The sequence below is a fragment of the Aythya marila genome, assembly GCF_965140915.1.
Source record: "Aythya marila genome assembly, chromosome: W".
Lineage (NCBI taxonomy): Eukaryota > Metazoa > Chordata > Aves > Anseriformes > Anatidae > Aythya > Aythya marila.
Genome location: NC_139081.1, coordinates 18,315,935 through 18,342,620, shown reverse-complemented (window position 1 = coordinate 18,342,620; position 26,686 = coordinate 18,315,935). Strand labels below are relative to the sequence as shown.

Genomic DNA, 26,686 nt, shown 5'->3' with positions numbered 1-26,686 from the left:
CTCTGGATGCGCTTATTCTTCTCTTTTGTGACAGATGCTTAAATCGATTCCGAATCTTAGGGTCGGTGGTGTGTTTTTTTAAATTATTTTTATATATTTTTTTTTATCTCCACCGTTTGGGTTCGCTTTTTTCTTTTTAATTCCTTCGTTCTACCCCGCGTCGCATCCCTGCCGTCCCCCACCCTTCCCAAGCTGGCGGCTTGATGGAAGCCGCGGCCCCGGGGAGGCCGAGGATCCCCCGCGGCTCCAGTCGCTCTCCACAGCCGCGCAGGGCTGCGCGGCGCCGGTCAGCCCAGCCCGCCTCCCCCCGCGCGATGCGCCGCGGCCCTGCGCTCTAGGCGGCATTTTCGCCCTCTTTCATTTTTTCTCCGGGGGTCGAAGCGAGACAGAGAGGCGGCTCCCCCCTCTCTTGGTTCTCTCGCTCTTCCTCCGCTTTTTGCCCCCTTTTCCTCGCACCCTTCGCGGCGGGCGGCGGAGGAAGCCAGCTCGGAGCCTGGCGCATGCCACAGCCCTCCTCGGCCCCGCCGCCGCTTTCCCCCCGCCGCGACTCGGCTGCCGGCCCCTTCATGCGCGGCGGCCGACATGCCCGTTTTGTAGCCGAGGGCCCCTCCTCTCGTCCCGCATGTTCAGGACCAAACGCTCGCTGCTCGTCCGGCGGCTCTGGCGTAGCCGTGCCCCCGGCGGCGAGGAGGAGGCGGGCGAGCCCGGCGGGGCGGCCGAAGGCCGGGCGCATGTCGGCGGCGGGGGGCGCGGGTGCTGCCCCGGCAAGGCGGTCAGGGGCGGCCGGGCGGCCGCGGAGGCAGAATTGAAGGTGCTGACCCACGCCGTGCTGAAGCGGCTGAAGGAGTGGCAGCTGGAGGGGCTGCTGCACGCCGTGGAGTCCCGCGGAGGGGCGCGCACCCCTTGCCTGCTTCTGCCCGCCAAGGGCGACTCGCGGCTGGGCCAGCACTGGTACCCGCTGCCCGTGCTGCTCTGCAAGGTGTTCCGCTGGCCCGACCTCCGGCACTGCTCCGAAGTCAAGAGGTTGTGCTGCTGCGAGTCGTACGGCAAGGCGCACCCCGAGCTCGTCTGCTGCAACCCTCACCACCTCAGCCGGCTCTGCGAGCTAGGTGCGGGACGGGATGGGGTGGGATGGGGATGGAGAAGGGGACGGGGATTGGGATGGGGTAGGGAATGGGGATGGAGACAGGGATGGGGATTGGGATGGGATAGGGAATGTGGTCAACGATGGGGATCGGTATAGGAATAGTATGGGGATGGGGACAGGGTATAGGGATAGGATAGGAATAGGGATGGGGATGGAGTTGGGGACAGGAATGTGGACAACGATGCAGCCACACGCCCTCCCTGCCCAAACACCCCCTCTAAAAACAAACAAACAAACAAACAAACAAACAAAAAACACACACAACTAACTAACTGGGCAACTCGGCATTTTCTTTTTCTTTCTTTTCTTTTTTTTTTTTTCGGATTTGGGGAGGGGGCGGGGACTCCCCCGGCGCTGCCTGCCCGCCGCCCCGAGCGGTGCCGGGGGATTAGGGGCCGCCTGGCGCAGCCGGCCGGCCCCGGCGCTGCTGCGGCTCCGACGAGCCAAGGAGGCCCCGATCAGACAGCCCGAGCGGCAGATAGCAGGGAGACTGGCGCCAGACGGCCCCTTTTGTTTATCTGACAGCTAAATATCAAGGCAATCACCGCCTCGCTGCCCTGCCTCCAACCCCCAGAGCTAAAACAAACAGTTTTGCTAAAAGAATGCCACTGTTATCATAAGTTCTCATCTTTTTTTTTTTTTTTTTTTTTTTTTTTTTTTCTTTCTCATGGCTCTGCCTTTATTTTTCTCTGTACTTTTCTAATTCCAGAGTCTCCCCCTCCACCCTACTCCAGATATCCAATGGATTTTCTCAAACCAACGGGTAAGTGGACCTTTTTAAATGCAGGCTGCTGCCTTCAGATAAAAAGGGAGAACAGCCATTTCTCAGGGAAAATGGCTTTGTTACACTGATGCATTTTGCTTTTGGACTGCTTGGGTGCTGGGGTGCCTTCCGATCCCCCCCGGAAGAATTGAGGTATAATTTGTCTAAGAGAGGCGTTGCACAAAGTCTGATTTTACAACTCTGCCAGGAAACTCGAGGAGGGATTGTGGAGTGGCTCAGGCCTTTGGGCTGGCCTCGGGAGCGAGTGGTTTGGGAAGGCTGTGACAGGAAAAACGCGAGGCTGGGGTTGCTGCCGGCTTCTCCCAGTCAGCAGGCCCATGGGTGTCATGCCCAGCCACGGGTGGTTTGCACTGGTAATGGCAGTTGTGCAGCTCGCTCCTGTGTCTGTCCAGATTTTGTAGGATTTTGGGAGATGGTGCAGTTCGTGCAAGCAGCTCTTTGACAGCTGGGAGCCCAAATGAGACCTGACAACTGGGCTTGGCGGGAATCTTGCTGTGTTTTAAGGGAGCCTAATCCCATGTTGTCAGGCTGAGAAAATTAGGAAGGGGGGTGGGTGTGTGTGTCAAAAAATTAGTATTTTCTTTAGCACCATTCTGCATGCCTGTTGATTGTAACTGAATGTCAGGGTGCCAGGGGAGAAGCCCGTTTGAGGCTGGCACCAGGTCTTTTGCTGTTGTCTGCATAAACTCTCGGTTGGCAATGAGCTCGCCGGTCTTAGATAAATAGGGCTGGCACAGGGCAGGAGGGGAGGTGGGGAGAGTTGGAAGTGGGGTGAAGCCAGGGAGGGGCAGCTGCTGTCTCCCCAGGGATTAGCAGATCTGGAGCGCAGTGTCTTTGGGACGGTGACCCTCTGTCACGCCTGGCAGCTGAGGGACAGCAGGGCAGGGAGTCAAAGACAGATGTGTTTCTGCAGACCAGCTCTGGGTCTTGCTCTGCAGTTTCTCGGGACTGGCTGCTGCTGGAGTCTGGACAAGTCCCATGGGACTGCCTCGGTGGAGTCAGTCTTTTCATTTTCAGGCTGCCCTCAGTCGGTTCTTAGAAAAGGAAGGAAAAGAACCCCAAAGTTGGAGTGCCTTCAGATGTCTGGGGTACCATGGTGGGGTCCCATCCTTCCCAGTGCTCCCTTGGAGCACAGTGAGGCAGGACGTTGTAACGCTGTAGGCTTTTCCCCTCTGCAAACTCTTAGAAACAATAACAAGCCTCTCTATGCCATGTGGAAATAAGCAATGCTGTTTAACAAATGATTGGGTTGCAAAGCATGAAATATTTTGCCTCAGTGTGAAAAAAACACAAGATAAAAGCTGGTGAATGAACGAGGGTATCGGGAGGAGGCTGAGCATCCCAAGCATGTGCTGCTCGCTGCTGGGTTGCAGAAGGGTTGTTCTGTGACAAGCAATGAGGCCCTGCTGGGTCTCAAAGATTGATGGGTTTGGGCAAAATTGTCATTATTTCACCTGCATGGTGGCTGGACAAGGGGGTGCTACCCCAAAGCATGAGGTGTTTAGATTTCTTCCTTTATTGCCCTTGTTTCTCCCCAGCGATGATCCCGGCATGGGACGCAAACTGCTCTGCAGAGGGTTCAGAGGATGTCTGCAGAAAGAGCTGCAGGAGATAAGGGTTAATGACTGCCTTCAGCTTCCTGTAAAGATGTTAGGATAAATCTATTATCAGGGTTTAAACATCCAATCTGCCTTTGCCAGGACCTCATTTTCAGTTAGTGGAGTGATATATTTATTCATTAGCAAGTGTTGACATAAGGTAGCAAAATGTGTGTAAACAGAAAAGCCACAGAACATGAATGTGCCATTTCGAAAGGAAAAGTTATTCAGATCAGCCAATAGGAAGTGATTAATGCTGCCAATCGGAAACGCAGAAACAACTGGGTTACTCACCAAAAAGTCCTCCTTTTTTTCCTTTTTGAAAGACAAATCCATTTGGCAGTCGAACTCTGACTACCAGGGCACACAGGGCCGCGGCAGGCACTGCTGGAGCTGTCAGCGCAGTCGGTCTGTCAGCGCAGGTGACTTACACAAGCTAAGACTTTCCATGCGCTTCCTCTGCAGCCCGTACCGAGTCAGGGGAGGGTTCCATGTCTGAGCATCCCTGCCATCCCCATGGCAGGGCAGGCAGTGCTGTGTGACTGGCATTTCCCACCTGTACATTCAGTAATGCTAGCCACGGCTGGGAGGGATGGTAGCTGGCGGTGAGACGGAGCAAAGTCCTTCACCAACCCGATGCATGTGTCTTCAGATGCCGGTCCACCCCAGGGACCTTGGGTAGGAGCAGTGCCTCCACTTAACTTGGGCGACTTAGGAAAAAATGACAGTGCCAATGGAGCTGGGGATGTGCACACAGTAGGAAACTTGTATTTTTCTATCAAACCAGATAGTGGTAATAAAAATATTTAGGTGCCTAGTGCCATCTTATAAGTGCTTCATGTGAACAGCCGTACCTGTGCCAGCACGGAGTCTGGCAGTGGTAACTAGTGTGCTTGGTGAAATTATTGCAAACATCTTCTGGTGGCAGGGTGCTGGGGAGGCTGTGCCATTTGCCTGAGGAAAGCAGGGTGCTGGGGTCTGCTGCAGCTAGTGAAATGCCTCCTTGGCTTCTGTGTTGATTTGATGTTCGTATGCTTTTGGGGTTGGACTATATGATCCTTAAAGGTCCCTTCCAACTCAAACTGTTCTGTGATCCTGATTCCCTGACTTTGCACAGAGCACAAAGGTCTGCTCTCGACAGATGTGTTACCTGCGGGCAGGCTGTAGGTGTGGGCCAGCTCGCTTGGATACGTTCATTGAGGAGAAGCTGTAGGTAAGGACTTTGCTTGTTCCTTACCTGGGATGTCCCCAGGGGCTGGTGACAGTGGCTGGCATGGGGCTGAGCCCACAGGGTGAAGCTGAGCTTCTGGAGGCGCATAACAGCTCAGCGTCCCCATGCCCCTGCGGGGGCTGCTGCCTGTGGCTGTGTTGGAAGCAAGAGGGACAATGGTGCCCTCAAATAGTTCAAGCAGATATTCTGACCCACTGTTAAGTGGGACAGGAGCTGCAAGGGGCTGTGTCTGTAGCCCACTCATGGCCTTGCTGAGCCTGGTTCAGTGATGGTTCTGCTGCACAGCCATCCACGGCATCCTGTGGTCAGCCTTGGAGGGGCTTGGGCTTGGGCTGGGCTGGTGCTCACATGCTGTCATGGTGGTGCTGGAACATCCAAGGGCAGGAAACCTACTGAGGTTTTGCTTGCAGAGCCAAATGCCCACCTGTGGCATTGATTTTCATGGGAATCAGAGGTTTGGCAATTTCCAGGAAACAGTCAGCACCTTGCAGGGTTGGGCTGGTAGCCACCGGGAATAATTGGACATCTCCGCGATGGTTTTATATTGCGGTAAGGGAATTGGGGGAGGAGATTCACAAGCAGTAGGCTTGTGTAAACCTCCGATACAGCAACCCCTTCAGTGCTGAAAATAACACAAGCTTGAGTACCTCTTACTAGCAAGAGCCCTTGGCTAACGTGGGTGATTGGAAGAGTGCGAGGCTGGAACCAGCTGTATTTTAGTGCAGCCTGCCAAGGACCTGGGGGTTGTGTGAATTTTATGGATTTTTCCTCTTGCCTTCATCTCCGCTCAGGCACAGCGTGCCCCTGAGTTCATGCTGCATGCAGTAGTGACCAAAAAGCTGGAGTTTGCCTGTAGGAGCAGGGGACCGGTGGTGGCTTCTGGCTTTCACCACCTGTAGCAGGGGAAGCAGATGCTTGGGTGGCTCAGGATGGAGAGGCCTAAACCCTGAACCCAAAAGCTTCTCATATGCCATGGGAAACTGCGGATGGGACGGGTAATCTTACCTTGTCCCTTTGGTCGGTGGTTGGAGGGGTGGGCCCCATGGGTGCACACTGTGCTCCCAGGGGTGGCCAGCGGTGGGTGAGGTCTGTGGCAGCCAGTGGTGACAAAAACTGAATGGGGCAGTACAAGCTTAGATTGTTTGTGGCAACAGGGCAGTGATGAGACTTTTCCATTTCAGTTCTCGTTCTGGTGAGTACAGGTGTTGACTGCATTAGGTGCATAAAGCTGCAATTTAAGCATTTTGGGAGCTCTGTCAGCTCTGTCCTAAGGAGGACAGCCTTGATTTCATTACCTGGTTACTTGGATGGAGAGGTGGAAGCCAGTCTGTAATTTTTGCCAGTCTATAATCAGCCTGGGCTGGTGATTAAGTGCAGCACAGAGCCTTGACTGAGGCGATGACTTAGGGTGGATGCATCTTGATGAACTACTGTGTCTCTGCAGACAATTAGTAATCGCTTCCTGTTAAATGCTTTGGAATGTGTGTTCCACTCATGGCGGTGCTGGGAGCCTGCAAAGAAGTGCACGTATACTGATTTCTTCTTCTTTCCCTCTGCTGCAGCAGATTGTCCAGACTCTGTGCCTTCCTCCATTGAAACAGGGGGAACTAATTGTCTAGCCCCTGGGGGGCTTTCAGGTAAGACACCTCTCATTAACCATACTTCTGCCCATGGGTCTCTCCACTGCGCCCCTTTGGGTCTCCTCAGCTGAGGGTCCCACCTGGCTGAGAATGGGTGTGGGGGGGTTCAGGAATGCAAGTTGCTGAGAAAGGCATGCTCAAAGGGGGAGTTGGATTTCGTTTCAGTAGCAGCTTCTCTTGCAGAGGATGTGTTGAAATCCCAGGCGAAGCTGTCCCTCCCCAAAAGCCTGTATTTCCTTTGAACTCCAGCCTTGCACTCCATTAATTTCAGAGCAAGGCAGGAAGAGGTGTGTCGGGAAAGGTTGAATGATGTTGGCTGTCAGTTTGGTCGGATGCATGGTTTATCGGAGCAGGTGTGGGCGTCCCTTGCAGAAGGGGTTGGTGTCGAGCTGTTTGGCCTGGTTGGCGGCAGTGGCACTGCTATCTCATCCCTGGGACAAGAGCTGTGCCTGGGCACTGCTTCAGGCTTTGCTGGTTGGGGTAACCGGCACCCAAAGTTTTGTGCGTGAGGCTCAGCTTTTAAAGAGGGTGCTGCATTTCCCTCGTTTTCCCACTTCCCACCTCCTTCAGCCATCATGGGATCGGGGTTCGGAGGGTGGCTTCCCCACCCCTCCTTGGGTTTTTCCAAGGTGCAAAGCCTCCACCAGCCCTTCTCCCTCCCCGGCCAGGCCAGTCCTGAGGCTGGGATCTACACATTGGTGCTGCCAGGATGAAAGCAGCTGTGCATGCTCACTGAGTGTCTGAAACCACATACCTGCATGTACTCACTGATGTTGGAAGGTGCTCTCTTTGTTGGCATGTCTCCCTGATTTATGGTTTGTGGAGCAGTTATGCAGCTCATTGCCCTGAGACTGGAATTTCAGAAATATGTCATCGGCAGCCGTGTGTGCACACAGGTCTGCATGTCTTTCTCTCTCTCCAGGAATTGCATTTGGTGTGGATGTCTTTAAGTGAGTCTTGTTTGTTTTTCTTTTGGTTTAATATATACCTTGTCTGTTATTTGAGAGGGGAGCATAGTGTTTGTTCAAAGGCCCTAATGAGAATTAATCAAAGGGAGGGGGAGAGGGAATGGAGCAACTTGTTGCTGCACTTTTTTTTTTAGCATTGTGGGATGTTGGGTTTTCCTTTTTTTGCCATTGGAGCCTCTAGCTTTAGGGAAGGAAGGGAAGAAAAAAGGGACTGGAAAAAGAAAGGAGACAAGGAGCAAAACAACTCAATAAGGATGTTGTTAGATTTATTTTTTTTTCCTCTTGAAATATGCCCATTGCAGAGGGGAGGAGAGAGTTCAATTCCACAGGATACCACATGAAATAAGCAGAGGAAGTACTCACTTTTAAAAGGGGGCTTTCTGAAAGGTTCAGGCTATTGATAACATCTTGTCTGTCTGCTCTGCTCCTGAAGGGAAGGAGGGAGGTGGGGGCCTGGGCTGCAGGAAATCAGTTGGCTTGCTCTGAAGGGCGGTGGGAAGGGAGATCCAGCGCTGTGCCTTGGGGCCGGGGGCTGCTCCAAGGAGCTTCATGAACAAAGCCCCCCCTGCCCTCAAAAGAAATGCCCCCCTCCGAGGGCATTTTTTTTATTTATTTCATGTGATTGGATTTATTTTTCTTCTCTTGGTTATCAAAGGTTTCCCCCCAGAAAAGCCTGGAAACAGAACCTTTTACAATCATTAACCACTCTTTTTCCTCCACAAATGTAATTGTAGCCATTTAATTTAATGAGAAGCTGATAGGAGAGTTGACTCATGGAGGGATATGGTTAGCTACACAAGCTATGAAACAAAGCCGAATGCTTCCACATGAAAGAGCATTTGTTTTGAATTTGGTCTGATTTACTGGCATCTCCGCTCCATGCACAGAAGTGCAGTGCTGAAAATTCCCAACTCGAGAAACCCATTTGAGAAAGGAAAATAAAATGCAGTTTGCAGCATTTCTCTAAAGCTAACCTTCTCCTTTTTTTTTTTTTTTTCTTTTTTTTTTTTCTTTTTTTTTTTTCCCCAGCATATTTTAGTTAGCAGAAGAGTGCATGTGAAGAGGGCATTAATGAGTCAGGGTGTGCTTGAAGTGCTTCACCTCAAGGATGAGCGCTCATCTGGGTTTGGGAAGGTACGGGCCGCAGAGGCCTAATGGAAAACCCATTCTCCAGTCTGCCTTACAAAGGCTTTAAGAAAAGCCATGAGATCCCCATTTCTGTCAATTCAGAAGCTGAGGAGGATGTGGTGGAGGGATGATGGCTGTGTAGATCTGTAGCACCATGGGCACCTGGAGTGGTTGCTTTGTGCGGCAGATGCTCGTGTTGTAGTCATGTTCAGAACCGGTAGGCTTGGCCTAGCTTCTTGAAGGCAGACGGGTAGGTTAGGTGAGGCAGATCACTATCAACACAGAGAATTTGGGCAGCGGGCCAGCCCGGGGTCAACATCCATTCTGGCAGGAAAACTGCATGGGGCTTTGAGAAGATGAGGGCAATGTCAGAGGAGCATGAAGAAGGGAACTGAAGCGAGGATCCTTTGATGAAGGGAGCCGCGGGTCTGGCTGCCAGCAGGACTGCTTTCTCCTGGAGGCCGAAGGCAGTTTCATTGATGAATACCAGAGGTGCTGGGAGAGCAGAAGCAAAAGGAGCTGGGAGGGCACGTGGCATGGCACAGCATGGCATGGCTAGGGCGATGGACGGAGAGCGGCATCTGCAAGTGTTTCCCCTGCACAACCACCAAGCTGAGCTGCTCCTGCCCTGCCTCTGTGAAAAAAAAAAGGGGGGAAGCCTAAAGTCAAAATGCAGTCACAGGGAGTCCCCCACAAAGGGACGGGCATCCCCAAAATACTTGGGGTGACCTCCCATGTAGTGGAGTTGTGCTTTGACATCATCAGTGACAGTGTGTGGAAGGGGGCAGAGTGTGAGGGATGGGGACCCAGCCACACGACACCTCTGTGACCTAGCCGGCTTAGTTATAAACAGGGGAAAAAAAAAAAAAAAAGAAAAAAAGAAGGGTGGGGATGAGGTTTGTTCCAGAGGTCAAAATCAGAGCAGAGAAGCCCATGGAGCCTGCATGCAGCTTGGCTGGATATTAATGCAGCGTCAGCTCATCCTTGACCCCGTGCCATTCCCCTCACCTCTTCTCAGGGCACCTCTGCTGTCTCTCCCCATCTGTCCCATCCTCCAGCCCGTGTTCCCCACCTTACTACCACATATCTCTCTTTATTGTTATCGGTGGTCACTGTGTGGGTAAGCCAGGGTGTTGCCCACTGAGGTGGTTGTGTTCAGGTGCTACCGGCCCAGGTCCTTTGTATTGGACACGGTCGAAGTACAGAGAAAAAAATATCCCATTGGAGATAAAAATAATGTCTCTAAATAGGAGACAGAGTGTGTTTTTTCCTGTGTTCTGAGCTGACCTGTTCCCAGCAGATGTGTTTGGTTATGACCGTGCTTTCAAACAAGCAAAGCCGCGCTCGGAGAGCCCAGGGGTGTCCAGTTGTGCAATGGGTACAACCCATGGAGCAGCTCTGCTCCAGGAGCCATCTGACAGCACTGGCTGGTTGTGGGGTGGTGCTGGGTCTCCATGGGATGTGGACACGGCATCCACCTGTCCTGGACATGGACATCTCCCTCTTCCAGCCCTGCTGGTGGATGTTGGCCGGTGCAGGGTTGTGGTGCCCATGGTAGGTGAGAAGGCAGATCTCCTGCAGGACAGCTGAATGGTGTTGGATCTGCCAGCAAAAAGAAGCTCTCCAAGCAGCCTAGGCTGTGATGCAGAGAAAGCAAGATGAGCTGGCTTGTATCCTTGCCACATCAACCGCTTTTTTTTTTTTTTTTAATTTGTGGTTATTTATAAAATACCAAAGGCAAGAGTTTACCCAGCCTTCAGCCTGCACTTGGCAGCACCTGTTGACTCGCCCAGAGCCTCCTGCAGCCAGCAGACGTCGCATGATAGTGCTGGGTGGGCGCCAGCCCAAGCCTGCCATGTCTTGAGGCTGGGTGAGTGCAGCCTCAACCTCTCCCTCCCACCTCCTCCGCTCAAGGAGTGTGCCGGAAAGATAGGGAAAGACCTGGAAAGTTGGTTGGAGGCTGGAGAGGCACCAGCGGTGCTCACCTAGGAACGGACCGTGCCGGGTCTAATGGGCCGCTTTCCTTCAGGTTTGATTCAGCTTTGCTGCAGAGGCACTGCATGGGGCTGAGTGACATTTCATTATGGAATAGTGGGCAGGCCTGGAATGTTTCACTATGCCTCTGATCCCCGCTGGTATCTGCTCGCCGGGGAGAAGCACCTTGCCTAAACCCGCAGCTATTCGCAAGCGGGTCCCTCCACTCCCCCCACCGCATGCAGGATCCCGAGTGGCTTCTCTGGCCCAGCCATGTCTGTGCTTTCCCGTTCCCAACCCTGGCTGTGCTTTCCCATTCCCAATCCCTCTTCCACCTCCCTGTAGTACAGAGCTTATAACCTCCTGTGAAATGCCTTTATTTACAAATTGGCATCCTATTATAATCTTAAATTGAGACATCTTCCTTTGTAGCTAGGAATGTATATTTGTTCCAGGGATAAACAATTGCTTGGGATTTTTTTTTTCAAGTCACTTATTCTGGTTTTATTTTTGAGTATACGGCCCTTTAATTTTTTTTTTGGTTGCTTCCAACGCCTCATGCCATTGCACCCTTTCCTTCCGAGCCTTGCTGCGGAGCAGTTTGTAAGCAGTGTGAGCCACTGTGTCTGGAGCAGCTCCCCAAAAAGCACATCCCCATCCACCGAAGGACAAGGTTATCAGGGGTTAACGCATGGATGACAGCGCTGGAGCCTCTGGAGTGGAGCAGGCTGCCTGCCAGACTAGGAGCCTTGCGGCTGCCTTGCACATCATCTGACCCGTGGCAGAGCACGACCGGGCCAGAGGCGTGGGGAGGGGGGAACTGGTGCTTGGCACCAGCCCCACAGCTCTCAGCCCCTTGCCTCCTGTGGGCTTTTGAAGTGGGCTCTCACCCTGGGGGCTGCCCAAAAGAGAGTGGGACCTGTTGAGTAGTTGCTTTGAACTGCTCCAGGGCCCAGGGAGGAGTTTCGGTGCTCCCCTAGATGTCCTCCCAGGAGGGGTTAAAAGACAAGCGATGGCAGGAGCACTCAGCCCATGTCACTCCATCCCCCTTCCCAGCAGTGATCCCTGCTTGATCCATTTGCGTCGGCGCCATGGGATTTTTCCAACCAAACGGTGCCTTGGGAGTAGTCGGCAATAAAATGCAAAAGAAATCCCACCACGAACGACATCTGCATGGTGTCTGGGGAAGGTCGCTGCCTCTTACCTTGCTCATCATCACCACACCGAAGGGGTTTGCAGCTCATTTCAGTTTCAGGCAGCTGGCTTTTGGGCCACTGGGTTTTCTCCTGCAACCTGGGGCTTTTGAGGGCAGGAATGGGAGTAGAAAGGTGAATTTGGAAGCTTGATGCCAGGGAGGGGTGTGCCTGCGTGTTTGCCAGAGAGCAATCCAAATCACTATCTGCTTGTAAAATAAAATGTACCGATAAGTGCCGGAAACCCGATCATTAGGGACATTTAAAACTAGACAGGACAAAAACACTCGTACAGGAGCAGTCCTGAGCTGGCAGAGACGGGGCCTGAATCTTTTCCATCTACACTATCTGTGATCGGGTATCAGTTACACTATAGGAACAAGTAACATTAACCACATGCATTTACCCGGTGTGGGGATGGGGGGACACAGCATGATGCTGTTTCTAAATACGGAGCCCGCAAGCACCAGCATTAGAGCATTGTGGCGGGGGGGGAAAATGTGGTGTGCACTGTCTGGGGGGGGACAAATACGGGGAATATGGGATGCACTGGCCCCCCCGAGCCATGCAGGAGGCAGGTGAGCCGATGGCTGTGCTCGGTGGGTACCATATGAGGCCAGGCCCACCACTGTCCCCAGCAGGATTGAATGACCAACGCCGCAGCCTGGCCACCTGCCTACTGTCACAAAGTAGCTTCCTTTCCAGTTTATTTTCAGCGCCAAGATATTATTAATTGCTGTTGCACACTCTCTGTTTTAGTGGTGGAATGCAAAGAAAGGCGAGTTCAAGTTGACCCCCCCACCCTTGCTTTTTGCCAAAATCCCTTCGTTTTGCCTGCACCTGGCTGAGGATGGGCCACGTGCCACCAGTGCAGTGCTGTGTCCCACCGCTCTTGAGGAACAGGGTGGTACAAGCAGTGCGGCCCCATCCTGCGTGGTGCGGGGACCAGCAGAATGGGAAGGTGCTCAGCGTCGCACAGGATGTTGCGAGGGCTTGTGGTTAGCCTTTTTTTTTTTTTGTTTGTTTGTTTGTTTGTTTGTTTGTCTTAAACTTTTAATAAAAACAGCGTGCTGGGCGTGTTGGGAAAGTGGTGCTGCCCGTCAGGCTGGGGGGTGGTGGGTGACCTTGGTACTGGCAGCCAGGCTGCCACTTTCTCCACTGATTTTTTATTTTATTTTATTTTATTTTATTTTATTTTATTTTATTTTATTTTATTTTATTTTATTTTATTTTATTTTATTTTATTTTATTTTACTTTACTTTACTTTACTTTACTTTACTTTACTTTACTTTACTTTATTTTATTTTTTTGGCAAGAAAGGAGTGGTGCATCCTTGCCCAGGGAAGGCTGGGGCTTCTCTCTGTGCTCCAGACCCACACAAAAGCTGCTCCTCCTGGCCCTGCATCCCGGGGGACGTGCAGGTGGCCCCTGGTTGAGGAATGGAGAAAGAAGGTGATGAAGTGCACCCCAGGATGCATTGCTCATGGCCAGCCGTTCTCTCCCGTTGCTTTTATTTTTATTTTTTTAACCTTTTTTTTGGGTAGCCTTTTAAATCTGTGGTGATAACTTTCACCCTGTTAATTAACAGGAAACATTGGGACAAGACAGGAAATTACATCAGTCTTTTATGAGGAAAGAGCCAAGAAAAAAAAAGAAGGAAAAAAAAAAAAAAAGAAATAAAAGAAAATGTAGTTTAGTGAAGGGGAAGAAAGTGCCAGGGGAGGAGGAGAAAGAGAAGAAAAGGAGAGCCCCCCCCAGTCTTGTGGGGCCCACCTTTCAGAGGGAGGCAGTTCGAGTGCTTTATTTTATTATGTTGAAAAATATTTTAATAGCAGGGTCACCTTTGCCTGAATGTTACACTCGGCCACGCTTCTTGACTTACTGAAGAATCTTTTCATGACTTTTCTCAGCTTCCTTCTCCAAACTGTGAAGCCTAGGAAGCTTTTGGCTTGGAGACTAATTTTGATTTGGCTGCTCAGCCCTCAAAATTGTTCCCCACCCAGTGTCATTATCCTGGTTTTAGCTTGAAAAAAAAAAAAAAAAAAAAAAAAAGAGCAGCTCTGTAAGGGCTGGCTCAGCCCTTCTCTACCCTTTTAACCTCGTTACACAAAAAGTGTCACAGCTCCAACTGCTGTCCATATTCCCTGGCTCCTGCCATGCCCTGGGCTCTTTCAGGGCTGCCAAAGCCCCGCGGGGTTTGCAGGATGCTGGAGGTGTCCCCGGGTGCAGGGCTGGAGCATGGCTCCCTCCCTTGGGGCTCCTGTCCCCAGTGGTGTGCAGAGACTGACCGTGGCTCATTTCTTGCCCATTTCCCCCCATTCCTCCTCAGTCTCCTCTCCTGGTTTCTTCTTGCCACTGTGTATGCCCACAGCCACCATCGTGACCATGCCCTTCCTCATCCTCAAGGACAGAGCAGGGCATCGGTGCTGGGTTTTGGCGACTGAAGGCTCAGTTGCCTCTCCCTCACTTTTTAGTGTAAATCACTGGCCCCCAGCATGCCCACGCGGCTTTCCAGGGCTTTTCCTTCCTATGGGGCAGGTGGGCAGGCAGATTTCTGCATTAAGCTACTCACTCAGGAGCGCTCTAGCTGCTAAGCCTTTGGAGTATTGTTGCAAGTATGTACATATATGTGTACATAATAAGCGAGCAGGAGTCTATGAATGGTAATTTTCTTTTTGAATAGATTTTGTTTGTAGAGCTGCCAATGCTGATTAAATAAGCGCTGGCTCGCAGCGGCGAGTGTTGCGGCAGCGTGGCTCTGTGGGGCAGAGCTGCCCCACACCCCAACAGTGCCACCACCACGCCCATCCCCGCCATCCCCTCCTGCTCAGGTGCTCCTTAACCTCCAAAACGGGCTGATTTACAGCTGAGAAACCCAGGTACTGGTGAGGTGGTGAAAGTTCAAACATCCTCTGCTTTTACAACCGGTGGAGTTGGCTCTGGCCCCGGTGACTCGCGGTGATGAAACCAATGGCTCTGGCTTAGAGATACTAAAAATTCCCGGGCTCTGCCACCGAGGGGGAGCTCCTGTCCAGGCCGCCCGCGCTTTGATGTCTGCTGTGAGGTTGGCAGCGCGGGGAGGTGCCGCAGCTATCTGCAACGGGGCCTGCAGGAGGAAGGAAAAAGGCAGCCCCGCTGCGGGGCACTGAGAAAGTGGGGGGCGAGGTGGGGTGCAGCTCGGCCGCCCGGTACAGCTGCTGGGAGCCCCACGGATGAGTTAGGGCACCCCGCGCCTCCCCGGGCCAAGCAGGTAAATAACCCCATAAAGCCGTACTGCGAGCGGCAGCACAGGAATCGAGTAACAGCATTTTTATTTGGAAAAGGAGTCGAGAGCCTGAAGTTACATCGCTGTGTTTGAACTGATGAATTCATTTTCTTTGGAAGCCAGGCTGAGACTTTTTAGCTCGTTATAAGGAACAAACTCATAAATCTCAGCACAGAGAGGCCTGCGGTTTTTCTGTTCTCTGTCACAGCCCCGCAGAGTGAGCGTGGAAAATGTGTCGTGGGTGTCACCAGGCTGGTGTCACCTGGGATGGCGCAGCGAGGTGATTTTGGGGGCAGAAAGCAAGCATTTTGGGCTGGGGGAGATGCACCTATTCGTGGCAGCAAAGCAGGTCTTCTGGGCTGGTGAGGATGCTGCCTCAAGTGTCCCCTGTGCCACCACGCTGCTGGACGAAGCCACCTCCTCCAGGAGCAAGCAGCTTTTTAGAGCTTTTCACCTGGGTGTTGCTTGCTTTATAGCTCAGGGCAAAGCACTGAAACTTCCGATGGTCCTGGTGCTCCGTCTGCGAAATAGTGGTGCCAGCTCTGCCGGAGCACCGTGAGGGTTAATTACTTAATGAACGTAATATTCTCTATAACTGTTCAGCATTATTAATCCAGAGCAAAGCGAGAGGCAAGGGGAGGGGTGTGTGTGTGACGAGGCAGCTCCTCGCTTGTGAACTCCGTCCAAGCGCCCTTCGCCAGCCCTTGAGCGCTTGGCTTGCGCCCTGCCCAGGGGGCACCGGCCAGGGGGGATGGTGCCATCCATCTGTCCTGTCCACGGCAACCCAGCCCCTGCATACGAGTGGGCTTTGCCACATGCTCTTAGGAATAGGCGTGATTAGATTATGAAGACAGGCAGAAGTAATGATTAACTTTTTCAGTCTGCATGCTGTCTCCAGTCCGGTGCTGGTTGTTTTTTTTCCCCCTAAGTAGGCCCTGGCCCCAAGTTGACAGGGTATTAGGTTGTAAAGAAAGACAGAAGGAATGAAGGCGGGGAGGGGAGGGGAGGGGAGGGGAGGGGAGGGGAGGGGAGGGGAGGGGAGGGGAGGGGAGAGGGGGCGCGTTTTCCATCAGATCCGGGAATGGAATTTATTGGCAGGAATGCAGTAAATGCTCCAAATGCCATCCCAACTAAACAATTTTCATAATTGTTACGGAGTGGGGCCATGGGGGGCACGTCAGGCATGAAAAGCACTTTTGTTCCAGCCATGCTTTTCCATGTTTTACAACCCTGCAAGAAGCCTTTCCCTGCCCTCCAGGAAAGAGCTCTGCACGGGATGGGTGGTGGTCTTTTTTTTTTTTTTAGGGAAATGTCTGGTATGTCTGGTTTTGGTCTTGCAATAACTTTGGGGAGAATTACAGTTCAGTGTGCTGCAAGGAGTGGATTTTTTTCATTATGGAAATGAGAGTGGCAGTGATGCCCTGTGTGCGTGTGCACAGAATGCACTTAGGAAAAAATTGTAACACACATCTAGGTATTAGGTATCAGTTTGGAAATACTAGCTTAGTATGCATCAGTTTTTATTAAGGCCTTTACAAGCCCTTTAACATGTAACCCGCATAGCTACATGTTGTCAGTAGGGAGAATAAAACGTGGAGAGCCGTGGCTTTCCCGGGGGCTGCATCCCTGCTTGCCGGGACCAGACAGCAGCAACTGTCTTATTGGTTGAGCTGCACTTCTATTTTGAATTGCAAAAGCCTTTCAAGGTCTTCATCTCCCAAAACTGAGCTGTGAGGGCTGTGTTCTGGAGGGCCATGACCCCGCAGCTTGCGGGACCTGGTGGCCTCTGATGGCTTTGGTGGCAGTGGTGGTGATTTATCCCCACGCTGAGAGGGTGATGGGCAGGTTGCTGTCACTGGTGAGGGGATTTTGTCAAGCTCAGCCTTGGGTCTGCTTTGTGTGGTTGTAACTCGGGAGCCCTTTGTGTGCTGGTTCCTCCTTCTCAGAAGGTTTCTGGTTCAGCTCTGGGGTGGGTTGAGGTGGAGAAGGGGTGTGCCCTGCTGGAAGCCAGGCAGGGAGGCGTTTGTTAATCACCATGGCCATCTGGGGCCAGGACCAGCCCTGAGTCACTTGGTGGGTGCATGGCACCGCTAAGGCTTGCTGGGGTTTCCTGCGTGTTCAAGAGTAGCCTCTGAAATCTCCTGAAACCTCCCTGATTGTCCTTAAAATAGGATCACGCAGACTTGTATGAAATGCATGCAGACAGGGCGCAGGGACACGTGAGAGCATCCAGGAGCAAGCTGCTCCTCCAGGGAAGTGTCCCTGCCACCTGGGAGGAGAGCAGTGGGGACATATGTGGTAAAAAAGGGGTCTGGGAGGGGTTTGCATTAGGACTTGGGGGGGCTCCATGTGCAGCATCTGCTCCCTCGTGCTTAACCACAGTGCACAGCCCACCTGGCTCCCGCATGTCAGGCAGGATTTCTCTTTTCTTTTTGGTCTTAAAATCCCCCAGGATATTTCCCTCCACCCCTGGAGGGGTCTCCCCTGTCCCCCTGGAAGGCCTCCTTCTTCCTACCTCATCGCGGGCAGGGCTTGGTGAGGCGCAGGGGGAGGGATTCCCATTTTGCTGCTTTCTGAAAAAAGAAAAAAGTTTCCCACACCTTTGAGGGGTGCAGAAGGAGAGGCAGATAAAGAAGGTTCTTTAAATTAAAACTTCAAAAATAATTAGACTGACTGTATACTAAACAACAGCAAAGAGGCCCATTTACTGTAAATATTATGAATGGATTTGGCTGGCTTCTTCATCCCCACCCTTCCTCTAAGGCTTTTCTCTGAGCTGAGTCGAAATTCAGCCTTCAGACAGCACGGTACTCTATAATTTGCATGGCTGATGAGGCCCAAAGCCTGGTACAGAGGAAACTGGAGTCAGCTGGCTCCTCTCTAACCATTGGAGACAGGCAGGCAGGCATTTTTGGTGTGTGCACGTGTATTTTTTTTCCCCCTTGTAGCTGCAGCAGACAGACCGGTGGCTGCAGCCTTGCTGGCTTTTAAAGAAAGTGAGCACAAGAAAGGTTCTTCTTTTCTCGGGTAATTTTTAGCCGTGGTAATTGATTAATCACTGTAATTAGACAGTAGCAATGACTAATAAGATGTTTGTGAATAAAATTTCTGGTTTGGTGGACTCCATGAACCCGGCAGTTTCACTTCAGTTCTTTCTTTCCTGTCCCCGCTCCTCACTGCCCCGTGCACGTCCCCACCTGGCTGTGAATCACCCTGTACTCCTCATGCCTTGGCTGCCCTCCCAGCCCTGCCTTCCTTCTGCCACACCGCTGCCCACCCTCGGGGCTTCGTAGCAAACCTTTCCTCAGTTTGCTCTTGTGCCCCATCCATGAATTAAGCCCCACGGTTTTGGGCTGGGTGCCAGGTCGGGCACCCCAGGAGAAGGCTGGCCCAAGGTGCCACCATGCTGGGCTGGAAACCATAGATGATGTCCTTGGTGACCTGCTATCTCCTCTTCTCGCCATCCAAACCCACCTCATTTTGGTGCTGATTTCACAAGGGGTTTTGCAGCCCTGCTGGAGGTGATGGGAATTTCTGCTTGGGTCCCCAGAGGATGCCTGGACCGAGCAGAGCACTCCTGTTAATGCAGGGGAGAGCTGCATCAGTCACTGCTAAATGGGTCTTAACCAAAGCCCTGGTTACAAACATCAAACATCATTACAATCCCAGACTTCTTCCCATGGTGGCTTCTGCCAAATTTTATCCCCTGCGTCCCCATCAGACTCAAAAGACTTCAAATCTGTTCACAGTGACTCGGCTTCTAGACACCAGCCCTTAGAAAAATGGATGAACTGATTGCAAAGGCCTTCCATCCTTCTCCAGGCAGTGAAGATGGCTTGTGATGGAATAGAAAGTTGGGGTTTCACCAAGAGAATAGAGATTTTCTTTTTCGAGGCAGGGAAATTTCGTGTTGCTGTTGGTGCCAAAGTAAAGTTTTTGAGGAAAACTCAGGACATCAATTTTTACGCAAGGTTAACTTTTAAGGAGCAAGGAGACATTTAAGTGATTGGGTGGGCAACTTGCTAATGAATTAAAGAAATAATTTTAAGGCTCTTTGGCCAGCATGGTTACTGTATAGGTTGAGTAATAAGAAACTGCCTAATTAGACATAGACACAAATTTAAGGTCTAGCCTGTCGATCCGCAGATTAAGGACTCTAAGTACCTACTGACATGATGGGCTGTAATGGCTCCTAAAGAGATGTTATGGTCTATCGTGTCAATAATCCACAGATTAAGGGCTCCCTAAGCAAGTGTTGAGGCAGGGTGCACATCCCTGGGGGCCACCCTGCAGGTGGCTTGGGTGGGCGCATCCCTGGGGAGGTTATTTTCTCTGCAAACAATAGGAGTTGAGCACCTGACGATCCCCTAAATTAGCCTTTCAGAAATCATCCGAGTCATCAAAAGCAGGGGAGTGAGGAAGCCAGGGCTGTCTCGCCCTGGTGTGCAGTGAGATATAAAAGGTTTGGGGCAAACATTCCCGTGGGCGGTGTCTTCAGGCTGCCCACAAGCTCCTGTAAAGGCACAAAGACCCTTTTCTACAGCAGGGTATGTCCTTTAATTTTGATTTTTCTTTGCTTTTGCAAGGCATACCTGGAAATCTGGCTTTGAAGGGTTTTTCTGGACTTGTTTTTTTGTTTGTTTGTTTCTTTGTTCCCCCACCCAAGGACCCTGTGAATTACCCAGGAGATTAGAAGGGAGGTGACATTTCCCTGTTTCATGCCTGTTTATCTTCACTTTGATTAGCTCTGTGGTTGCACATCATGCTCACTGTTCTCACCTTGATGCAATTCCTGGTCCCTTCTCGAATAATAGTTCAGTCATGTGTTTTTCCTGAGATCCTGCAAAAAGGTACTTACAGTGGCATGAGGGGCAAAATTGCAACTGCAGTGCCCCAAGCTGGTCTGAGAGACTCTCAAGAAAACACAGAAGAGCATGCAGAGCCAACATGAACCATTCCTGGCATTTTTTTAAAGTGTATTTGCTCATAGGAGGGGAGACTATAATCAATTAATTGCGGCAAGTGCATTTGCATCTGGTTCATGGTGCTGCATGTAGTGAATTTGTATGTGAACTATGAAAGCCTTGAACCTTTTCCGCAGGATTTACTGCCTGCTTTTGGGTGTGTGGGAAGAGATCTTGCAGGCAGTGACTGCCTTTTCTTTGTCTCCATCTCTTCCATCTCAGTGAGTAGCAAAAGATGGGGGGCACGGCTCTGTCCCACGCTCACAAATGCTGCTTAAGGTCAGCCAAGAGAGATTATGGGCGTGAGATGCGCTGAGCTTGGTCTCAGCCTTGGCCCCAACCAGACAACACATTGTGCTGACAGCAGTCCAGCCTTTTTTTTTTTAAGCACAGATGCCCTCCGAGCGTGCTGACAAATAAAGGAGGAAGGGCCTTTGTTTCATCTGTTCTCCAGCACTCGGTGCACGCTTACTTTAGTTTATCCACCGCCTCTGCCTATTCGCACTGGGTTGTCGGTCATGGGTGCAGGGTCACCACTGTAAGTGGCTCGGCGAGGGTACCCAAAAGAGGAGCCCTTCATGGCCTTGCCAGGGGAGGTGATGGCATGGTGAGGTTGGGTGGGAAATCCCAGCCCAGGCCTTCCAGAGGAATAAAGGAAGGGAGGACGTGTGATGGTGGGAAGCTTAGGAAGAGCACCGGGAGACCCTGCAGGGCGAAGCTGCTGTTAAAAAGAATCAAGACACGTAAATCTCTGGTTAAAACACTTCTGCAGTCGGATAATTTAATTTACTTATAGTCCTAATATCACTGATAAAAGATCCAATTACAGGCATTTAAAAATCTAATCAGGAGCGCCTGTTGTATTCCCATTTTCAGCTAAGAGCTGTTCCTGTCACAGATTCCAGTGACGATCTAGATAGCTCCTGACTGGATAAAATGGGAGTAGTCCAGGGAGGGTAAGATAGTGCAGTGTGTGCTCAACTTGCTGTTTTCCTTAGAAGTCAGTTGATTACAGGAAAACCTTTAGCTATAACAAAACAAAGAAAAACAAAAGATCCCCTTCCCACCTCCCCCCGATGTTTATGAAGTCGCACCAGGACAAGGCTGAGACCTGAAAACCCGTGAGAGGCTTTGCTGGCCACAGTGTTGCTGTCTCTGGGCAGAGCCTGGAAGAAGTACACAACTTTTGGGGGAGAGAGAAAGGGGGACCCGCTCCTTCCTCTCCTCCACCGCCAGGCAAAAGCTGTGAGCAGCAGCGAGTGCTTGGTCTCTGTCTTCTGCAGGGCTTGGCTTTTGCAACGGCTTCTGGCACTCCTAATACCAGCTCAGAGGGTATTAAGGGCTGGATAGATGGACTGGAAAACATGAAAACATCTAGCAATGAACAGGAGGGATGGAGAGGGCCGATGCACATATTTAAACCAAAAATTATGTTCAGTGTATTTTTTTTCAATACAAAATGGCCTTTAAAAAAAAATCAGACAGAAACCTCTCCTGAAATTAGCTGAAATGGCTCAGTTCCTGAATGAAAAATAACTTTTTCTTCCTGGTCCCCTCATAAAACTGTCAGAACTCTGAAAGAAAAAGTACAGATGCAGATGACATGGTTTCATCATCCCAAAGCTGTTGATGTGTCGAGGAGCAAAGCCGCTTCACAAATTCCTTGCTGCTTCCAGCGCAGCTGTGATGTGAGAGTCTGCTGCTGTGGCTTGAAAAAACTAAGCACGGGGCTCTTCCTGGGGCACTCAGGTCCCTCTGTGTAGTCAGTCTCCCTCATCCACTTTCCTCCATGGTGCCAAAGCGAGAGAAACCCTGGCTCTGGCCTTTAATTGAGAAGTTTTGGGCAGGACTTGACAATTGCGAGGGTCAAGGCAGGTGGTGGGAAACCTCACAGTCTGTCGAACTGGTTTGCATGTTGCAAAGGAGCTTTGTTGGAAAGGATGCCTTCGTGGAACAATGTTTCCTTCCCCTGGGATGGGCTGGTAGAAGTCAGGATGGCCCTTCTGGAAAGTTAAGAGGGTGTCATCTGGCTTGGTAGTAGAAATGAGAAAAAAATGTGGTTTTCCATGGGAATTTGGTGCTGAGTCAACAAAATCTTCTTCAAAGACACCGGAACCAAACTGCTGAGAAACGTTGCCCCCAAAAGTTTGGGGTGCCACACTGTTGCCTTGATTTCACCCCTCCATGCAGAAATGTGCTCTGCTTCGGCCAGTGGTTCTCTGTAGATGCGACTACGAGTGATTAATATGACTAATTCTCCAAATTCCTGTGGGCAGAGGCTAGCTTTATTTTCAGTTATTTATTTTTTGTTTACAATAAGTTTGCACAATGCACTGGGGGGCCCTTAATCCTGATGGGGCCACTAGGCAGGCTGCCTTGCAAACCATAGAAATAATAATAAACTAACAATAGCAGCAAATGAAGGGGTGCTTAATAAGAAAATAATGGTGCGCATGTTTCTAGCATTAAGCATTATCATTGCTGGGATATGGGAGTGCTCACAGCTTGCTGGGACTTTTCCAGGCATTTAGAAAGGGATGTGTTTGCTCCAAGGAGTTCATAAAAACGATGCTTTTAACTCAAAACTAGAATCCCAAAGTGTTTCTGAGCCATTTATGTACTGACTCACACAGTGGCCCTGGTTCATCTGGTGCATGGCACGCTGGCAGTGGTAGCAGGTGGCCCATGAGGACATGCTGCGGGAGATGTGGCCCCAAATTTCCCAGGATCTGGGGATTTGTACAAGTTTGCAGCAGGGCTTTCTGCGGGAGGTGGCATGGGACCATGAGATGACCCTGATGGGACGTTTTGGGACTTTTGGGAGCATTTTGCTTCATTTCTGTGCCTAGCCCAGCCTGTGGGTATTGCCATAAAGCGGAGCCTTTTGGGGAAAAAATTTCCATCTCCGCCGGAAGCGTGTCTGCGTCACTTTTTCCTTCTCTCCTACAACTTCTCCTGCCTCTGCTGCCCAGGCAATGCCACTGGCTTTTCCCACCCATACTCCCTGCTGATGCCAAAATGGGAGGAGTGGGGGAACTCCGCCTGGGTCCCAACAATTGTGAATCCCAACAATTGTGAAAAGCGTCTTTGGTGGTGGCTGGCTCACCAGGCTGGCAGGGAGGCCTGACCCTGTTTATCCAGGCTCAACCCATATATTCTAATGGCTTTTTGACTAGACATCCAGTCAACAGCCAAATCTTGCAAACAGAAGACGCTCTGGCATATTTATACTGTGCACTGGCACTGGCTCGTTTAAAAAATCACGGATTACCTAAGACTTGTCCTTGAGGTCTGGTCACCCCATGTAATTGAAAACCCTAGTGGGATTCATTCATGAGCTTCCAGCCCTCCATAAAGGTCTGTTCATTCATAGCCAAGGCAGTTTTCTTTTTCTTTTTGCCTTTTTTTTTAACACACTGGCAATTAAATAACACTTTATAAGTTGCAATGAGCTACTTGCTAAGTGGTCTTTACTAATGCAAGAACAAACATGAGGAGGTGAAAAAAGCTTTTTTGCCCCCCCCCCCACAAAGGGATACTTTAATGTTAAAGAAAATAAATAAAAACTTACAGGAATTTCAACAGGGTTCAATGGCTGTTGCTGCAAAATTCCCTCAACTGCTGTAAAGCAGAAAGACCTGCAGGCTCTAGGCATTGATGGCAGGCTCTGATTAGGTGGGTTGGTTGCTTGGGTTGTGCTTTTTTTTTTAGAACCTAGCTTTACTTTCACTAGCTCTTTAAACAAACAGCTAGTTAAACCATCTTCAGAAAAAAAAACAAATCCACTCCTTTCTGCGCATGTACGCAAACAGCAGTTTTGTCCCCCTGCCCGAGCAGCGCGGTGCCTGATGCTTCTCCAGGGGGAGGCTCCCGTGGCTGCCTCCAGCTTGCCTCTGGGACCAGGGCTCAGGGCCAGCTGCTTTTTTAACAATTAACTTTTTTTCTGCCATCAACCAAGCTCTTTTCTTTACTTGGGCAAAACTCCCGCTGGCAGGGAGGGTGCGGCAAGGTGGGGGGGGGCGGCAACCCAGCAGGCACCTGGGCAGCTTGCATTACCCTCAAATTGTTTTTTGTTTTGTTTTGTTTTGTTTTGTTTTGTTTTGTTTTTTTCCATGGGAAATGCAGTCCCAGGGGTGTTTCTTGATAAACACCCTCTTGGGGCATCCTCTGTCAGTGGAGGGAAGAGGGGTGCTGGCACCCCGTTCACTTAGGGCCAAAGTAACCCAAGCCGGGCCACCCATTCCCTTGCTCGTCCCTTTTCCCCAGCGGTGCCAGGCTTCAGCAGGATTGAGTTAGAGGAAACAGAAGTCCTGGGAGGCACTGGCAAGGAGAAGTGGATGGACAAATGGTGGCACACCTCGACCCTGTGGCGTAATACTCTGTGAGGCTATCCTCCCAGGGACCCCCGGCCCTGCTGGCTCTGGGGGCTGGTGGCCGAGCGACCCTCCTGTTGCCGGCCGGGTGCGCTCAGGCCTGGTTTTAATAGCTGCCTCCAGCAACTGCAGAAATATTTTCCTTGATGGCATAGAAATGAGGAAATTAAAAGTGTGCGTCAGGAGGTTGTTGGTTTTTTTAAGAGTACAGTGCCGTGCTTTAAATGGGAGGCTGGAGGAAAATGCCTGTGCTGCAGAAGCAGGTTTATTAATAGCAAAAAAGTACAGAAAAATACAGAAAATAAGGCGGGGGGCTCAGGCGGCACTGCGGGGCCTCACGGTGCTTGGCTGGGGAGGCCTCTGGGTGCTGCCCCCTGCTCACCAACCTGCAGTCCAGGCTGGATTTTTGTATTATTATTATTTTTTAAAATACAATTATAGAGATTAATAGTTCCCAGGTCTTAATATGCCTGTGAAGGCTGGGAGGAATTGCACTGGGCTGGTACAGATACTCCATCAGGGAAAGGGGGTTTTCACATTTCTCAGCTCCCCCATCCTGTTTTTCTCCTCTCCCTCCCGTGCCGTACCCTCACTGCTCACACAGGGTTAGGCAGAGAAGGAGTTGAAAAAACAGGTTAAGGGAACTCACTTCGGCGCTACTCTTGTGGGTTTTTGTGACCGTTTTTGTCAACAAACGCAAGGCTTCCGGTCTCCACCCTGCCACTGCGAGCTGCCGTCTGCCTGCGCTTCCCACGTCCTGCCTTCAGCTGAGGGCCTGGCCTGGGCATTCATCACCTGAAAGAGCCCCACCAAGTGGGGCAGCCTAGCCCTGGACCCCCTGTTTCATTGGGGTGACCTCCAAAGTGTGTCTGTTGGGTGCAAATAAAGGTTTTTAGGGCACCTGGTCCTGCCAGATGCAGCTGGCTGAAGCAGGAAGGGTGCTGCTCGGCCCCGGCAGTCCCGCCTAGGGTTTGGGCAAGGGACGGAAGCACTGAGGGTGCTGCTGGTGCCTTGAGCTGCTTTTGAGGAGGGGGAGCTGGTGGTTTGGGCCCTTGTCTCCCACCAGAACCAGGTGCTGAAGCATCACAGCAAACACCCAAAAGTGGGTAAGTGGGGTTAACTGTGGCTGTCACACATTGCTTTCGGAAGCAGTGGCTCTGCTAGGGGTGCTGATGCATGCATGGAGAGCATCATGAAAGTGAGAGCAGGCAAGCAACCTCTTGGCGTTGCATCACTTTTGGGTCATATTACCCCCGCGGCACTCAATTTCTCCTCTTCCTTTTTTCTCACCTCCTTTAGATTCCCAAGTTCTTCAGGAGCCGGGGGATCAGTCACACTGGTGCGTGGTGGCATACTGGGAAGAGAAAATGCGCGTGGGTCGGCTGTACTCTGTCCAAGAGCCCTCCCTGGATATCTTCTATGATCTACCTCAGGGGAATGGTTTCTGCCTCGGACAGCTCAACTCGGACAACAAAAGCCAGCTGGTGCAGAAGGTCCGCAGCAAGATCGGGTATGGCATCCAGCTCACTAAGGAAGTGGATGGTGTGTGGGTGTACAACCGCAGCAGTTATCCCATCTTCATCAAGTCAGCCACACTGGACAACCCCGACTCCAGGACATTGCTGGTGCACAAAGTGTTTCCAGGTTTTTCCATCAAGGCTTTTGACTATGAGAAGGCGTACAGTTTGCAGAGGCCAAATGACCATGAGTTCATGCAGCAACCATGGACCGGATTTACTGTTCAGATCAGCTTTGTAAAAGGCTGGGGCCAGTGCTACACGAGACAGTTTATCAGCAGTTGCCCGTGCTGGTTGGAGGTTATTTTTAATAACCAATGACTCGAGACAGAGTGGACTCATGACATTTATACTACTTTGCTGCTATTATTTCCTTCTGAGTGCTTGCTTTTCATGCAAACTTTTTGTTTTGTTTTGTTTTGTTTTCCTGTTTTGAGAAATAGCTTATGGAAAGATTTTTGCCTTGGTATTTTCATAAATATATATATATATTTTTAAAGTGTGAATGACCAATAACTCAGAAGGACAAGAGAAGGGTGCGGGGGGTGGGGGCGGATTGCATATGATAATTGTTTCCCGCCTCTGAAAGGATTATCCTATGCGATCGAGGATCGGGAAGCCACTTGCTATTTGTTATGGCTCCTTCTCTTGGATAACACGACAGGAGACCCCTATTTTTCATGCACCACCTTCCCCTTGACTCCGGCTGTCCCCAGTGGTGGTGACACCCAGCTGAGACCCCTTCCCCAGTGGTGCTAACCCCACCTAGCTGCAACCAAACAATGGTGCAAAACCTTCCCAGCCAAGTCTTTACCCACCCTTGTCGATTTTTTGTTGTTGTTGGGCTGGCGTCTCATCCCTGTGTTCATCTTGTCCACCACAAGAACGTGGGTGTTGGGGGAA

At 51.0% G+C, this 26,686-nt stretch overlaps 1 protein-coding gene across 1 annotated transcript; it reads left to right on the top strand.

The window, feature by feature from the left end:
• Window positions 1-500: 500 nt before the first annotated feature.
• On the top strand, window positions 501-26,120 carry LOC309889414 (mothers against decapentaplegic homolog 7-like; the record flags this gene model as incomplete). Its single annotated transcript, XM_082782229.1, is given in 5 exon segments — window positions 501-528; window positions 531-1,109; window positions 1,857-1,910; window positions 6,323-6,397; window positions 25,566-26,120. Coding segments are annotated over 5 exon segments (1,275 nt in total). The 3' UTR covers window positions 26,105-26,120.
• Between the last annotated feature and the right edge of the window lie 566 nt (window positions 26,121-26,686).